Source organism: Pipistrellus hanaki (genome assembly GCF_964339955.1).
Source record: "Pipistrellus hanaki genome assembly, chromosome: 9".
Classification (NCBI taxonomy): domain Eukaryota; kingdom Metazoa; phylum Chordata; class Mammalia; order Chiroptera; family Vespertilionidae; genus Pipistrellus; species Pipistrellus hanaki.
In genome coordinates, this window is record NC_140511.1 from 47,328,482 (window position 1) to 47,345,986 (window position 17,505).

Sequence of the window (17,505 nt, forward strand, 5' to 3'; positions counted from 1 at the left end):
CCCTCCTCCGATGGGAAGTGGTAGTAATTAGTCTTCACGGAGAGGGAAGGGTAGTCCATTCTGCAGGAAAATGGGATTTTTAAATCACTTTAAGGGCTGTGTCAGCTCTCAAATGGCCTGTAGTGGGGCCTCCGAGGGGCTGGTAATTAACTCTCTTGTCTCTAATGAAAGCAGCGGGGCCAGAGGAGGAGTCACTTAACAAACCCAGGGATTAGCTTTCTAATGGGCTCCAAATAACGCGGCAGGTGCAGGGGAGGGAGAGGACAGGCCTGGGCCACCTGGGCCCCCGGTGGAGGGGCAGCCAGCCTGTGAACTTGCCTCCCGAACCGTACTTTGTGCAAAGCCCCCCTCACTCTTCACTGGCAGAGGCTAGGTGTGGATGGTGGCCTCCCCAGTCATCATAGGAAGTTCACAGCCCTGCATGAAAGCCCACAATGAGTGGAGGTGAAGGGGCGGGCGCTGAGAAAAAATAACCCTTCCTACAGGGGGCACCTACGGGGCATGGTGCTGGCAGCCTGCAGGAGTCCCGTTTTTAGATAGTCTGACTTCCACCTGCCTTGGCTGCCCCCTCTGAGGACCTCAAGCACCAGGAATGTCCTTTAGGAACCCTGACACCGAGTCTCAGCCCAGAGCTCCTCTGCTCTCAGAACAAAGCAGCGGGGCTGCAGGTGGCGAGGTCTGAAGAAACAGAAAAGGAAGGCTTGTCCTGCCAGCCCCATTGCAGTGTCCCCCTGGACATGGCCAAGTCTGCTTTACAGAAGATCCTCCTTTTCCCTGGAAAACTGGTCATGCGGAGTCTGCACGGAAACCTACTTTCTCGATGTGTCCTCTGTGGAGAGCGGTAATTCCCAGGGATCCGAACAATCAGGCCAGAGTCCCTAGAAGCCATGGTCCAGCCAACGTGCCCCAAGTTAGTGGCATCATGGGGCAGGGAGGCTGCGATGGCAGCCAGGGAGCCAAGCCCATCCTGGTGGTATTTTAAGGACAAAGCAGGAGTCCGGGCTGAGCAGTGCTTCCTCTCCTCCATGGACCCTGGGCTGGAATGAAGTCTCAGGGGCAGGACACAGAGCCCTGGGCCAGGCTGAGGGCCGGGACCTCAAGCTTCCACCCAGGCTGGCTCCAGTGAACCCTGGCCACCACTTCCTCTTTGGGCCTCAGTTTCCCCAAAGTGAGCACCTTGGATAAGGTGATTCTAAGGATGGGCGAGCAAAGGCCATTCCTTCCCACTGTGTCAAGCAGGCCTCCCTCCAGCCACTTCCCAGCACTCAGCGTTTCTGTAGCTCATTACTGACCTGCTGATTAATTTACTGCCTGTCTCCCCACCGCACTGCAGACTCCACCTGGAGAAGGACCCTGTCTGCCGTCTCCCCCGGTGCCTCCATTCCTCAGCACCCAGGGGCAGAGTGGTGACACGTGGGGCAGACTCTTGGTGGGAGGCTGTTACTGGGTAGCAAAGGCGGTACCAATGGGAGGGAGCTCACGCACAGTTTCACCTGAAGGTACCACGAGTCTGAGAGATCTGGGCACCCTCAGCCTCACACCTGGGGCGGGGTAGGAGGCTCCCAGCCTCGCTGGGGTAAGGCAGATGGAAGACTGCCCCAGGGCCCAGGCACAGAGATGAGGATTGCTCATGAGGTTCTAATGAACTCCTTTCTGGGTTTTAGCTGCACCTGTGTGTATGTGTGTGTGTCTGTGAGTGTGTGTGTGTGTGTGTGAATGTGTGTGTGTGTGTGAGTGTGTGTGTGTTTGTGTGTGTGTGAGTGTGTGTGTGTGTATGTGAGAGTGTGTGTGTGTGTGTGTGTGTGTGTGTGGTTTATCTGGTTATTTTCTCATGATGAATAAAGCTTGACCTAGTATGGTGTGTTTTTTCTGGACTAACTCATCTTCATGTCAGCCTATCTTCATTCATTTTTAGGCAATTATAGCCTTAGAGGTAATATAAATGTCCACTTACAGACCGCCAGCAATCTCTCAGGAATTTTCACCCGAGGTGGTGCCCAGTCTCAGCTACAGCGTGTCCTTCCTGAACCGCCCCTCCCCCGGACGGCAGAGCTCCCAGGTGGGCGGTGCCGCGTCACCCAGCACCAGATTCGGTGAGTTGGGCCACAACTACCTCCAACAGCTTTAAGAGAGGGGGCAATTGTCTCCACGCAGAGATGAGATTTCCCGGGCTAGACTGCCATGTGGATTCTGCCAGGGCCTCTGTGTGTCTCCAGATGCAGGGCATGGATTCTGGGACCGGACCCGGGAGAAGGGAGGACCCCTGTGAGATCCATAATGGGCCCTGCAGCAAGGTCAAGATCAGAATCAAACTTCTTTCCAAACACAGACTACGGGGCCCAGCTTCAGTCCCAGGAGTAGGGGCATAAGCCGGGGCCATATTCCATGGGTCTCAGGCCCCTGGGTAGGGTATCTCTGACACCAGGCCGCCACGGAAGGCAGGAGGGGAGAGAGGGGCCCACGGGCTGGTTGGGGAAAGGGGACTTGTGCACAACCTACGGTACAGGTCCGTCCACATCCCCACCTCCCTCACACCTGGGCTGAGGGTCGAGCTGTTGCAGACGCTAATGGTTCCTGTTTAGTGCTCCCTTGCTCCCCTATGCCCCAACCCTCTGTGATGGGCTGCAGCCCCAGCCAGGACCATTCATGCCCTATCCTTAACCAAGTTTTTCCTATGCAGTGTCTTAGGGGGCAGGGGGAGGGGCAGGCTTTCCCTGGGTGCCCTCTGGGTGTTGCAAATCCTCTCCAGGTGCACACTCCCTGGCCTCCAGTAACCCTTCCAACCCTACCTCCTTCGCCCTGCTACAAAGACAGCTTGGCCTCCTCTCTGCTCCCTCCCCTGTCCCCGTCCCCTACTGGCTCCATACCTGCACAGGCAGGCCTGTGGGGCAGCTCTGGGCTGCTACGAGACTTCCAGGATGAAGGCTGCTCTTCTACTCAGGGCCTCAGGATGGTGAGCAGAGCGCTTCACGGTGTAGACCTCAGCCTCCTGGCTGCCCCGGGGAACAGACCATCCGTTTCCTGGATGGGGACAGTGAAACAGGTGGGCCCCTGGTGCCGGACCTGGCCCGTCCCGGCCAGGCTGAGCTGGGGAGGCCCGTGGTGAGGCCCGGGGTGGAGAGTGGGGCTGGGGTCCTTTTCCAAGGCCAGCTCTGCTCTTGGGGGCTTTCAAAGCCCGGCTGCCTGACTTCGAGTCTATCTCATTGTGAGTGAATTAATTGTTGTGCAACCTAGAGTGGTGAGACAAGTTAATTACATAATTACGACAAAATGACATGTTATTTCATGGCTGCAATATGGTAGCTCTGTTGGAAACGATCGTAATTGCCCAGAAACTGCATTCGAGTGGCTCCGTTATCTCTTGATAACCATGTAATTAACTTGTGTTACAACTTTATCTGCAGCAAACTCCGAAGTTAGTAGTTGGGAGCCTTGGGGTGGGCCCGGCCACCTGAGACCTAAGGGCCCGGGGAGGGTCTGGTGTTGGTGGCTCTACTACCCAGGAAGAGAACTTGCCTTTTCATGTCGAGCAAGGAAACCCCTTATTCAGGACTCCAGCCCTCACACTCACCCACCGTCTTCTCCAGACCGCTCCCCAGTTTCATCAGCCTCACGGCACATAATAGTCACAGCAGCCAGGCTGCCTGGCTCTCGGCCTCTCTTCTCCCTCTCACGCACGGATGCAGCTCCTTCACAGGAGGGGGAGCCGCCAAAGCTGAAAACTCCCACCCCCAAGATCTCCGGCCCCAGCAATCCCTTCCCGTGGAGTAGGCCACAGGCCACAAAACTACAACTTAAGAGACCTAGCCCCGTGGTCGGCAAACTGCGGCTCGCGAGCCACATGCGGCTCTTTGGCTCCTTGAGTGTGGCTCTTCCACAAAATACCTCGGCCTGGGGGAGTCTATTTTGAAGAAGTGGCGTTAGAAGAAGTTGAAGTTTAAAAATTTTGGCTCTCAAAAGAAATTTCAATCGTTGCACTGCTGATATTTGGCTCTGTGGACTAAGGAGTTTGCCGACCACTGATCTAGCCCACCAGAGCCTGGAGGCCCAGGTGACAGGAGGGTGAAGTCAGGGTGACAGGAGGCCCAGGCCTGCCCACCCCAGCCGCCGGTACCCTGCCCAGGGCCAGGCCGTTGAAGCAGTGGGCCGGCTCCATCAGCCCTGGGCTCTGTTCTGTGGCCAGGATAAAAAATAGTCCCTCAGGAAGGACAGCAAGCGGCCTGATGGTGGGGTAGCTGGTCCCTATAGCCTTCCTTGTCAGGTTGGACCCCAGAAGCCTCCCCCCCTCCCTAAATACTGTTCCGGGATACCTTTTCAGTTCTAGGCTCTGTGCTGGGTGCCGTGGCTGCAGCCAAGACAAGACAGCATGCCTGCTCCCCTGGGTGAGCCTGGCTCAGCAGGTGGACAGAAAACACCCCGGGTGTCTGCCTGCCAGGCTATCGTCTGGCCTGAGTTCAGTGCCTGCCAGCTTGCCGGGCTGTCCTGGCCTATCTCTGCCTACGCATCCGCCTCTTGTGTGTCCCTCCCTCCTGCCTGCCAGCACATATATGGGACTGGGTGTCTGCTGGCCAATCCGGCCCTGACTCTCCGGAGCCGGCACCAGTGGTCCTGTGTGCACTGGAGGGAACTGGCCTGTCCCAGGTCCCGCTGCCGTGCTCATCCTCACCGCGCCACGCTCTGCTTGTTTTCCCGGCTTTCTCTCTCCTCTTCAAGGGCATGGACTGTGTCCGATTCGTGATTCATCCTCGGGTCTGGTGCTTAAGGCGCGGGGCTGAGACAGTGGATTAAGGTTTGCCGACTGAGTGAGCGAGAGCCTCCAGCTGCGTGGGCTGCATTACAGGGGAGCGGGACTGTTCTCAGTCACCCGGAAAAGCAGCGGGCTGGGCCCCACGTCAGGCCCAGCTGCAGGGAGGAGGCAGCAGACGCTGCCCGTCACTCTGAAAGCAAAGAGGGGTTTCTGGGTGGTACTCCCATGGTAGGGGGCTCGGGATTGGGGTCCTCCTATGGAGGCAGTCAGAGCTAGGCTGCTCTCTGGGCAGAGAGAGGGGGGCTCTCAGTGGATCGCTATAACAGAGGAGCCCAGGGAAGAAAGGGTTCCATCTTGCCCCTCTTCATCTTGGGGGTCTGCTCAGAATCAGGGTACATGCTCTGCCAGGGGGAGGGGGCACCCCAGTTCCCAGCTCTGAGGTGCTTGGAGTTGCCTCCTCCCTCCAGCTTCTTCCCCCTAAAATCCACCTGGAGAACCCAATGCCCTGCTCCATGCCCCCCCCCCCCAAAGAGCCCCGGGAAGCCCCTCCCCCTCCCACGCCACCACCACTCTCAAGCAGCGGGGCGGGGGCCCAGGTCTGTGTCAGTCATGTGATCAACGCAGAGCAACCTCCCCGGAAACATTCATAAGTTTAATCCACGCCAGTAATAAAACCGCATTACATTTCTCATAAAATAAATGTTCCCATTTATATACAGAAGACAGACTGTACAGGCCCAGCCTGGCCCCGGGAGGGGTCACACACAGACGGGCGGCGGCCGAGGGAGGGCCGTCCTTCCCGCGGAGGACGGAGGCGTTCTAATCGGTGGGAGAGCGGTTGGCTGGCCGGCCGGGCAGTGGGCAGGCGGGCGGATGGACAGACGGGCCGGAGGCCAGGCGCCGGGCATTACTGAACCTGTGAGTCAAAGGTGCCGTTGAGCTGCCCCTCCTCATAGTCCATCTGACACAGGATCATGTTGTTCTTCAGGAAGAATTTGTCTCCCACACAAAATCTGGAAAAAATCCAAGCAGGAGAGAGAGGACATGTAGTCACAGTGTGGGAACACACACACATGTGACGACAGGGCTTAGGCATATATAAAACGCATATGTACACGCATACTCAGGACAGCGTGCACATGCAGCCACACGCACACACGGGACCCACATGTGCATGCAGGCCTCCACAGCTTCTGGTCTGTTCCTTCAGGAGTCACCTGGGGCCTAGCGTGCGTGTTGGGTTTTCTACCCAGAGGGTGGCGGGGGCCCCCAGGCAGAACTCAGGAGGGCTCTAGCCCCATGGAACCCAGCTTGGCTGGAGGTGGACCGTGGGACAGGAGGTCCGGGGCGGCTTGCTTCTGAACTTTCCAGAGGGCACACCCAGAAGTCCCTGGGTTAGCCCTGCCCTCTGCCAGGCCCTGCAGCCTGGGGTGTGGGACAGACAGACAAGCCTGGGCCACGGGCCTCCCATGGAGGGCTGGGTGAGTGGGAAGGGATAGGAATAAGCTAACCCTGTCCCAGAATGGGAGAAAGAGCAAAAAGAGCAAACAGGAAAAGGCCCAGAGAGGACCGAGGACGAGATGGAAAGGAAAAGAGGTAAAATGGTTGATTTTCCCATCCCTCTGCCCCCTCCCCAATTTAAGAGGATGGTCAGTGAAAGGCACTTTCTCTAAACGGAACCTGTGGGTTTCCTGGAGCATCTTTCCAGGGGGAGGTGACTCTGTTCCACCATCTCCCCTTCCAAGGAAGGCTCTGCTTTCCCCTCTCTTCATCCAGTCTCCGTAAGCACTGGGGGAATCAGCCTTCCCTCAAAGATGTCCCCAAGGTGGCTGAGCCTTCAGTGGGACCCCAGGGTTCCAGCAGATCCCAGTCTGACCACCAGGTGGCGCTGCAATGTCACCGAGCCCTGGTAGCAGCTGGTCCGGCAAAGCCCCAGCCCGGCCAGTGTTCCCTACAGGTCCCTCAGGACCTAGTCCTCTGGGAATATTGTATACGCTCCTTCCTGTCCTGGGGGCTCCCAAGAAAAGGGCCTCCTTCAGAGCCCCCCACAGGTCCCTGAGGTCCCCCACAGGGCTGAGGCCAAAGGACCAGAAAGGAGGCTGGCTAGAACCAGAATCACAGAAGAGGCGTCCTCCAGGCCTGGGAACCCCTTCTCACTAGAACATACATGCACATGGCACACACTAAAGACACAGGGCACGTGTACAGAACCCTTGTACATGCACATCTAAAACGGGTCTTTTCCTGCACATGCCTACTCATCACACACAGAGTACACACATGCCCCCATTTGTATAGGGACACCTAGAAACACATGCATATGCCCAGCCGGACATGGATATATAAAACCACACATGCACATGGCACACTGTGCATGCAACAGTAGGCCCACACATGCTCCCATCCACTACATTCACACAGAAAGAACAAAGAAACAGCAAAAGACCCCGAGAGGACAGAGGCAGAGATGGAAAGGAGAAAGGGGTTGAATGAAATATGCCCACACATGTGACGGCAGGGCTTACACATATGTAAAACACATGTGTACATGCATACTCAGGACAGCGTGCACATGCAGCCACATGCACACACGGGACCCACATGTGCATGCAGGCCTCTGCAGCTTCTGGTCTGTTCCAGCAGGAGTCACCTGGGCCCTAGCGAGAGTGTTGGGTTTTTCTACCCGCCTCGCACTCACCTCTGGTTGCAGAGCTGGCAGGCGAAGCAGTCAAGGTGGTACACGTTGTCCCGGGCCCGCATCACCATCTCGAAGGCTGGGATCAGCTTGCTGCAGGCAGCACAGTTTCCCGTGGTGCCGAACAGCCTGCAGAGGGAAGGGTGCAGATGCTCAGGAGCCAGCCAGGGAGCTGGGGAGAGGGTGGCAGGCGGGTCGCCTCCACCCATGGCCCCACCTGTCTCCCTAACTTTTACCAGCAGGTCAGGTTTCAGAGAAATTGGCACATCAACTGAGGGATGGAGGTGTAGGGGCTCATCCCTGGGCTGGACTGGGCTAGCAAGGCCTCCTCCCAGGTCCCCACTGGGGTCCCTCAAGCCCCTGGTATCACCAGAATACTGGGCTGGACCCCGAACAGGACTTTAGATTCACACAAGCCAGGAATTAGAAGTAGTTGGCCAATCATAGGCTGTGTGTCCCTCAGGCAGGACACCCAGTCTCCCTGAGCCTCATTTATTTCAACGGTACAATAGGGACTGAAATACAACCTTCACAGACTGGTTGTGAAAACGTTTGCAAATGATCAGTTGCAACTCACGTAGTGAACACCCATATAGTGTTTACTATATGCACCAGGCATTGGTCTAAGGCAGTGGTTCTCAACCTTCCTAATGCCGAGACCCTTTAATACAGTTTCTTATGTTGTGGTGACCCCCAACCATAAAATTATTTTTGTTGCTCCTTCATTACTGTAATTTTGCTACTATTAATGACTCTAATGTAAATATCTGTTTTCTGATGGTCTTAGGCGACCTTCCTAGTGGTTCTCAAGCTGCTGTAGAGCCTAAGACCATCGGAAAACACAGATATTCACATTACGATTCTTAACAGTAGCAAAATTACAGTTATGAAGTAGCAACGAAAATAATTTTATGGTTGGGGGTCACCACAACATGAGGAACTGTATTAAAGCGTCGCGGCATTAGGAAGGTTGAGAACCACTGCTCTAAGGGCTTTTCAAAGATCTACTCATTTAACCTTGACAGCAACCCTACGAGGTCTTTTTCGGCTACCAACTCAACTATGCGACGTGCCTAAGTCCCTTTTCCTTTCCCTGGACCTCAGCTCATCCCTCTTTAAAAGGGGATGATGGACTAGATAAGTGTTTTCCCAACTTTTGACATATGTGTACGCCTTCTATAATTTTCGTAATGCTGAGTAACCCCCGCACTCATGAGAACGTAGAATTAGATGCAGCTAAGCACAGTGCAGTGCATATCCCCACCAAACTCTTCCCGTACCCCTGGGGGTACGCGTACCACACTTTGGGAAACACTGGACTAGATTATCAAAGATGTTTCTACAATAGGACTGATGTCAAAAGGAAGCGCTAAGGACCTGTGGCACAGTGCCACTTTGAGGCAGACTACCCTTCTCTTAGCTGCTGCCTGCAAAGCTCCAGGGACATTGAGTTCAACTATCCCATGCCGACTAATCCTTAGCTGGATGCTTCAAGGGTCTGAGCCAGCCGGGCTTCTCTTAGCTTCTTTCCTGCACACTGGCAGAGAAAGCCCCCCGTGAGGCAAGGGGCTGAGAGGCAGGCGGGAGGCCCCTCTAATCCCTGATTTGTCCAGCTCAAGCTCAGGCGTCTGCAGATGAGCGTGGCTCCATTATTCATCAGTCCGAGCTGCGTGGTGGCTCAGATTAAGGCAGACAAAGGCTGGGCCACAGCATCTGCCTGCCACGACGGGCCATTCTTGCTACCAGTCCAATAAGCAGGCTGCAGAGGGGGCAGACACTAGAGAGCCATTTTTTTTTTTTTCCGGGGCTGAAAAGCTCAAGGAATCCCCACCCCCCAATCTGGCCCACTGGCCTACCTGGCCCCAAAGTCACTCCTTGGCCTCTGCCAGCACCCAGGAAAATACCTCCGGGCTCCAGGAGCTGGCAGGGCCCAGAATGCTCATGGGCGCTTCCGCTCTCTGACAAGCCCTGCCTGCCCTGCGGTCCATCCTCTCCAGGTCCTGCGGACTCATCGGACGGCCTGTCATCTCCTCTCCACCAGGTGATGTCCTAAACCTCCAGAGTTGGACACTGTCTCCAGGTCATTCGGGGGGAGGGGGGTGAGTCCCAGGAGCATCTCTTCCTTAACCTCTCCTCCCGGCCTCAGCCTCTCTCTTCCAGCCCTGCCAGGGACACAGAGTCACGGGTCCTGGTTTATTGCATCACTTAAAAAACAAACTCCTACAACAGGCAGGAGTAAAAGGGGAGGTACCAGCAGGTAAGTCTCAGGCTCTCTGGGGAAGCAGGGGAGCCCCCGTGGATAAGCCCACCCCTCACCACGTCCACACCTGAGCAGAGGGAGCCCCAAGAATCCCTTGCCCCGACCTATTAATTAACGAGATGGGCCTCTCTTCCCCACAAGGCCCAGCCACCACCCAGAACCCGTGTGAGAGCCAAATGCAGCTGCTGGGTCTCAGCCAAGGCCCTTTCTCCGTGGCCTCCTTCCAGCCCTGCTGATGTCATAGCTGGCCTAAGGGGGGGTTAATTGGGGGCGGCAGTCCTGGGGCACAGGATCCAGGCTGCCGGGGAGGGGGAGTTAGAGCTCTGATGAATGCAAAGCGGGAAGTTATTCTTTTCACCACGGAGGGGTAGACTGAGGCTGGGAGCTAGTTCAAGCCCAGGTCTTTCGGCAGCAGTCCTTCTCCCAGGGCCTAGCTGTCTGCCAGGCTCCCCATGCATCTGGGCGTCTAATCCCAGGGCCCTTCTGGGAAGGTGGGGGGAGCTGGGCCCTGGGGAGAGGCGGGAAGGAGGGCCCAGGGCTGTCAGAGCTTTCCCCCCTGCTGCTGGGAGCCCCTCGGAGGCATCCCCTCGCAGATCCAGGGCCGGGGGGGGGGGGGGGGGGGGGCGGGGAGAGGAAATGTCAGAAGCACCTGCCAAAGGCAGGGCGGGGACAGGCCGGTGCCCACGGGAAGCTCAGTTCAGGTGCCCGTGGTGACAGCTGCCTGCCTGGAACCTGGGCTGGCCCCTGAGCCCCAGGAGTCAAAGGCGTGGTGCTGCCACGGGGGCTCCACGGGCATGTGAGGGAGCAGGACAAGGGCAGGGGCGGGCAGTCCGGGATGAGCACACACTCAGGCTGTGCCCTCTGGGTCCCGGGGCCACAGCCAGGGGCGCCCCCAGCAGAAGGGCCCTGCGGCGGGGGTGGGAGGTGCCCACCTCAGGTAGTCTCGGCGGCACAGGATGAGGTTGGCCTTGGTGTAGAGGGTGGAGCCCACCTCGCCCAGGCGGCAGTCGCAGCAGGCGCACTTGAGGCAGTCCTCGTGCCAGTACTTGTCCAGGGCCTTCAGCAGGTAGCGGTCCTTGATCTTGCGGTTGCAGCCAGCGCAGCCCTTCTGCTTCCCCTTGGGCTGGACGGACAGCATCGGCACGCCTGCGGGTGGACAGACAGGAGACAGATGGACATGGGTGGGCCCTGCGGCTCTGTGCCCTCTCAGAGGGGCAGCCCGCTGCTTCTCTCCGTGATGCCCCTCCAGGATGGGGTTCCCAGGAGCCCCCGCGTTCTCCCCAGCAACCCCCTCCCTGGCCTCGGGTCCTGGCCTTTGGGCCGCATGGCACAGTCTGTTCCCCTCCCCTGTGAAGGTCCGTCCAGACAGGGGTCTTCAAACTATGGCCCGCGGGCCACATGCGGCCCGCAGAGGAGTCTGATCCGGCCCGCCAGGTTTTTTGGGCAGTGAGCGCAGCCGAGGTGTTACAGTAGGAATTAGTAGTTCATATAGTCCGGCCCTCCAGCTCTCTGAGGGACCGTGATCTGGCCCCCACTTTAAAAAGTTTGAGGACCCCTGGTCCAGAAGCTCCAGGCAGCGCCGGAGAGCCCAGGTCTGCTCGCCACAGGGCACACACATGGCCCAAGGCCTGGCCCCTGAGTGGTTCCACCCCCATGCCACCACCGCTGCCCCCTCTGCAGCCTGATCTACAGGAGGCCGAAGCCCCCCTCGTGCAGCCACCATCCCATTGGCTCTTCCTGCAGCCCCGAGGATGAAGCCTCATGGAGAGCATGGGGTCACTAGGACCCCCAGCTCTTCCTGCCATCTCAAGACTTCCTCCCACAGCTTGTGCGCTGACCCGTTTTAACCCCCAAAGCCAGGCTACAGCCTCTTGGCTTATTCATGCAGAACCACGGAGGCGTCAACAATGTAAGGTGCCCTATGAAAGTCCCGGGAGGGAGCAGGACCCTGGAGCTCACGCAGGTGTGTGCAGGAAGCTCTCCTCGGCAATGCTCGCAGTTAGTCAGACTTCCTCCCTGCCCTGGCCCGAGGGAGGGGAGGCTCCCGGCCCCCGTATCCCTGCTCTTCCCACCAGGGTAAGGACCTTGGAACCACTGGCCCCCTCCCAGGGCCCACCGAGCTTCTCCACGTACAAGAAAACGCCAAGAGGGGCTGGGATCCAAGCCGGGCTTTCACCAGAGGAAGGTGATGCAGAGCAGGCAGGTGTGTGTGTCACTCACACTCCATGCACACGGGCACAGGGGTGACCACAGGGAGGAACCGCTGTGGGGATGGGGGCACATGTCAGGGGTCCTCCGGGAGCTTGGGCATCCACGTGGAGCCCGGAGGCTTGAGGGTGGTGGAGACCGGGCTCGGTGGGGAGAGCAGGGAGTCTCAGGGCTCCCGCCTGGGGGGCGTGGAGGTGCCTGTGAGCACTCATGAAGGTGGTGGGGATGGGGTGTTCCCTCCCTGGCCAGGCTCAGGTGGATGGAGGGGTTGACTCTGGAGAGAACAGCCCCCCTCTCCCCCACCTGCCAGCTCTCCAACCAGCTCCTGCCCTCTGCCCTCTGCTCTTGGCCCCATGCTCGCCCTGCACTCTCCAGGGCTCTGGGTTCAAATTCTATCACCTGGCACCCCCCCACCCCAAAACACACACACACACACACACACACACACACACACACACACCCATACCCCCAGTCCATTGTCTGAGCTGCTTCCTTGGTGTGACCCTTCCTCAGGCTTCAGAGGAGAACCCAGCCTCCAAGGGGCCTCAGTCTCAAAACCCAGAGGCAGGAGGTCAGACGGGCCTTCGGAGTGCTTCTGAGCTAATGGTCTCCTTCTATAGAAGAGGAAACTGAGGTTCAGGCAGCCCAAGGGGCTAGTGCAGGGCACCAATTAAGCTGGTGCAGGGGACCCTTCCCTCCTCCTGTGCTTCCTTAGCCTCACTGCCTCCTCAGATTTTTTTTTATTTATTATTTTTTGAGAGGGGGTGGCCCTTGGGCCAAGGGTCAGCAGGCCAGGTAAGGGCAGGGAGGAGGTGTCACAGGCTGCTGTGGGCCTTCTCCTCCTGCCCTCTGCCCTCCGCCAGTCCCCGCCGGGCAGGGCTGTCCGTTGCTGGGAAGTTTGCTGCCTGATTTCCTTAGCGCAGCTCTAAGGGTTCATTGGTCTGAGAGAGTGATGGGGCTCAGGACGACGCTGTCCCCGGCCTCCCTGCGTCTCTTCTGAGCAGCTTCAGCCCGGTCACCGCTCTGAGGAGCCCTGGAGGCCAGCTGGGGACCAGGCACCCTTGAGAACTAAGGCGGGCCTGAAGGGCTTCTTTCAAGGCCTGGCCCACGGGAGGAAGCAGGTGTGGCCACGTGGGGGAGGGGTTAAGAGGTGGGAAGGTTGGGGGGCCTCTGGGTGGGATGATTTTTCTCCAGGGAGCACCCAACCAGCATAGCCACCGATTTGGAAAACATCAGGCCAGGCCTCCAGGACAGACGCTGAGGCTGATCTCCCTGGCTTACCTGACGCCCTCCCCAGCAGCCAGAGCTCTTCCACTGTGCTCTCCCTGGTGAGGGGTAGGAGGGGGTAAGGCCTGGTTTATCCATCCATCTCAGGGGGTGCACCTGGCTAAGTTATACCCCAAAATGATGGGGGATCTCAGCACTAGGAGCATCTGCCTCTCCATCTTCCTCTGGCTTGGATCCTGGACCAAATGCCTGGCCTCTGAGCCACAGGGCTGTGAGCTCTAGCACTAGCCAGCAATTCCATCACTGGTGCAGGCTGGTACCTCGCGGACCCAGGGAGGCCAGGAGGAACAAGCTTCCCCAGGTCCCCCACCCACCTCCTACCTGTGCCCAGGCTGGGCCTGGCACACGGCAGGTTCTTGGTAAAGCTTGGGCACCCTGCTCTAGGGTGCTGAACTCTGCTTCCTGGGCCTTGACGTCTTAAGAAGCCGTGTGGTTTCTGCCAGAGGTCCACTGAGACAGAGCACCAGGGCCAGCCTGGTGGCGGAGGTCTCTGAACATCTGGGGACCTTGAACTTTCTCTGGCTGGAAAGGCGGAGGTCCTGGGAGAAGCCTGACTGGTCCCTCCCGTCTTCATGGAGCGCCCACACTGCGCTCTCTCTCACTGGGTTAGTCCGCAAGACCGGAAAACACTCCTAGAAAGGTAAGGAGGCTCTGAGGGGGCACCTATGGGTCCCTGCTCCCTAGAGGGTCCCGGCTCTCCCTGGGCACCCTGCCTCCCCAGCCCCCACCCAGCCTGCCAGCCGGCCCTGCAGACACCTCTCCCCCCTCCCTCCCCTGCCTGGCTCTGGGAGCTGAGCCTCGGGCCATGCACTTTCCATTAAGGAGATAGCATCCCTTTGCTGAAGTCCATTTGGGATCCATTTTAGTGTTATCTAAAAATCAAATCTACATGGTAATCCTTTTAATGTACTCCTGACTTTAGAAAAAAACAGGTTTGCGCTCCTTCAGGAAAGGTTTTAAAGCATTACCCGGTAATTACTACTCACCCATGAAAACACTGATCTTTTACAATAGGCGATGTGTGTGCCTGCCCGCACACGCCCACACACGCGCAGACACACACGCAGGGGAGGGACCTGGCCAAACAGACCAGTTCACTCAGCCCCCGTGCTCCCTGCCTCAGATCTCGGGGTGCGGAGGGGACCTCTGTGGGGAGATTGGCCAAACCCTTACCCTGTCTCTACCCTGGGCGGGCGGGCTGCCGCGGGAAGGAGGCAGCCTCCCAGTCTGACTCATCCAGCTGCCAGACACTTACCCTCAGCTCTTTAATCTGGGAGAAAGCCAGACAGTCCAGGTGATCGGAGGGACTGCCAGAGGTCATTCAGCGCTTCCTCCCCGTCCCTCCCTCCAACCAGAAGGGCAGCCCTCCTCTTCGCATGGACTCCCCAGGTGGTCTGCCTTGATCCTGTCCACCAATCCCAGGCCAGCTGCCTTTCACATCCGGCAGGTGGACTTCTCCAAACTGTCAGGCCCCTTGGCTCCCGACCCCACCAAGGCCTGCAGCTTGGAGAGGAGGCTGAGTCTGGCTGGGGAGCACTCCTGCCCCCTCCTAGAGAGCTCCTCCCAGGCCCGTCCTCCTATCCAGAATGCCCATCCCACCTAGCCCCGGGCCACTTGGGGCCCGCCCTGTGCCTCCCCTGCCTACAGCCATGTGGCCACCACCGGCCGCTCCGCCTGGCATTCTTGGCCCCTGGGGCATGTCCTGAGGGGCGCAGTGGGATGTGCTCCCCGCAGGATCCTGGGTTAGGACCCCCTCCATCCTGCCAATGGATCTGGTTTGCTTCCAACTCTGCCCTTACTCCACCACTGCTCCAGGAAGAAAGGCCTTGCCTGCCCACCCCACTCCGCCCCAAAGGGCAGAGTCAACCCAGGGGTGAGGCCAAGAGCACAGGCCTTGAACTCGGGAGTCTACTTTCCAGTCTGGGGCCTGTCCTAAGCAGCTGGAGGGCCTGGAGGAAATCCCGTCCCCTCCCTGACTGGCACCTGGGGCACGGGGACAATCATCTCTTTCCGCGCAGACTGCGGGGAGGGTAGAATAGGGCTGCCCATGGGAAGCTGCCGCACAGGGCCCGGCACTCAGAGGGGACAAACGGGAACCGACAGGCACTCCAGGCCGACCGCCGTCCCCGCTCTGCCGCTTGGTTTCTTTTCTCTACAACGTTTTGTCTTGATGGAATCACAAACTTTCAGAAAAGTTGCAAGAATAGAAAGAACTCCTGTATATCCTTCACCCAGATTCCCTAGATACACACATCTTTTAAAAAATATATATTTTATTGATTTTTTACAGAGAGGAAGAGAGAGGGAGAGAGAGGGAGAAACATTGATGAGAGAGAATCATCGATCAGCTGCCTCTTGCACACCCCTTACTGGTACATGCAACCAAGGTACATGCCCTTGACCGGAATCAAACCTGGGACCTTTCAGTCTGCAGACTGACGCTCTACCACTGAGCCAAACCGGTTTCGGTGATACGCACATCTTGACCATATTTATTTTCTATCTACCTACCTACCAATCTGTAATATTCTTCCTGACTCATTTGAGTTGTTTTAGAGATGAAGCCCCTCTACCCTTTAACACTTTGGCCTCATTTCCTAACAGCCAGGGCCTTCTCCCCCACGAGCACAATACAGTCATCAAAACCAGGACATTATCACTGACATAATACTACTATCTAATCTACAGGTCTCATCCCGATTTCCCCAATGATTCCAAATAATGTCCTTTGTGCCAATCACATTCTGAATCATGCATCACATTCAGTTGTCAAGTTTACTCTACTTAAATCTGGAAGAATTCCTAAGCCTTTGTGCTTCCAGACACTGACATTTTTGGAATACAGACTAGCTTTTTACGGAACATCTTTCAACTTGGGTTTATCTGACATCTTTGACTGTTGTGACTTTCACTCCTCTGTGCCTCGGTTTTCTCTGTTCTGAAAGGAGCGTGAACATAGTACTCACCGCGTTACCAGGAGGAATAAGGGAGTTAATGTGTGTTCAGGACTAACTGGACCTGGGAGTCGGAAGTTAGCTCAGCTGAGAGTCACCCCACTCCATTCGGCCCATGGGGAAGGATGACCTGTCATAGCTTCATCTCAGACCCCCCAAAGGGTGATGGGCACCTATCCTGAGGAGACTAAACTGGGATGAATGGGCCAGCGTGGTAAGAGTCACAGGGTACTGACTAGAGCCCAGCATGACCCAGAGGACGTCCAGTGGTCACAGCAAACGTGTGACCACAGAAGGAAGACCCTCTGATAGGCCATTCCGTGTCCGGCAGGTGGGGCTTGCTGTGGCAGCTCAGAGGGTGGTAATTCGGGGCAGGTCCCTCTGGCTGCTCTGGAGCAAGCCCTGGGGGCACAGGCACATATGGCCTTGGCACTTCTCATAATCTCCCCATGTGCCTCAGTCCCAGTGCCAACCTGTGTCCACACAGCACCACACAGCTGCCCAGTCCAGTTCTGGGGCTTCCCTTTCTCGCCATGGGCGCCCTCCCCTCCTCTGGGGCAGGCAGGGAGCCTGGGCGGGGCTCTCCCGGGGGCTAAGAGCCGTCTGTGGGGAGAAAACACCGATGGAACAATTAGTGCTGAACTTCTGGGCACATGGCTCACAACTGCCTTATGAGGTAGGTACCATTCTTCTTCTCATTGAACAGCAGGGAAACAGGGGCAGGAGAAAGGTTATGACGTGGCATGGCTGACACAGTTAGTCAGGGACAGAGCGGGGATTTGAACCCTGGCAGTCTGTGTTTGGGGCCATAGCACCGGACTCACCTGCTCTGCTGCCAACCTGTGTGTGGCTAACCTCTGAGGTGCTACGGACCCGGGCGGGAGGCACTACAGAGATTAGGAAACCTGGATGGCACACAGGTGCAGGAGGTGCAGGACACATATGCAAACATACACAGCCACACATGTACTGGAATGACACACACATACATTAGGGCCATAAGAGGTGGGCCTGTGTCTATGTATTCTCCCTACAACAATTTTTATTTTAGTGCCCAGCACCGTGCTAAGTATAGTAGCTGCTCAGTAAGTTGCATGAAAATACACAGGCATGCATCCAAGCACACACATGCCTGGATGTGCGTGTGAAAACATATGCACACATACATACAAGCAGTCGCATGGACTTTTACTGCCTTTTGAAAAACAACATTTCCCAAGAGCGGGACATCGTTCAAAATCAAGCTCCTATTTGAACAAAAGGCTTGGTGATCTGTTCTCAAAACCACTTTCCCAGGGATAGGAAGAGTGTGAGCCCCTAGGTCCCTCCCACATGGACTTGTGTGGAGGGCGGA

General features: G+C 57.3%; 1 protein-coding gene across 4 annotated transcripts in view; it reads right to left on the minus strand.

Annotated features, from left to right (window-relative positions):
- Positions 1 to 5,379: 5,379 nt before the first annotated feature.
- LMO1 (LIM domain only 1) overlaps positions 5,380 to 17,505 on the minus strand; it is a 37,304-nt gene continuing 25,178 nt past the window's right edge. For 2 of the 4 annotated variants that reach the window (XM_084894631.1, XM_084894632.1), the window contains exons 2-4: positions 10,635 to 10,848; positions 7,446 to 7,571; positions 5,401 to 5,760 (exon numbers count right to left, since the gene is read on the minus strand). In XM_084894631.1, coding sequence (XP_084750757.1) covers positions 5,655 to 5,760; positions 7,446 to 7,571; positions 10,635 to 10,848 — 446 coding nt within the window. In that variant the 3' untranslated portion in view covers positions 5,401 to 5,654. Of the gene's footprint in view, positions 5,761 to 7,445; positions 7,572 to 10,634; positions 10,849 to 17,505 lie in introns of all 4 variants that reach the window. The other 2 variants (XM_084894629.1, XM_084894630.1) reach the window with 2 other exon arrangements.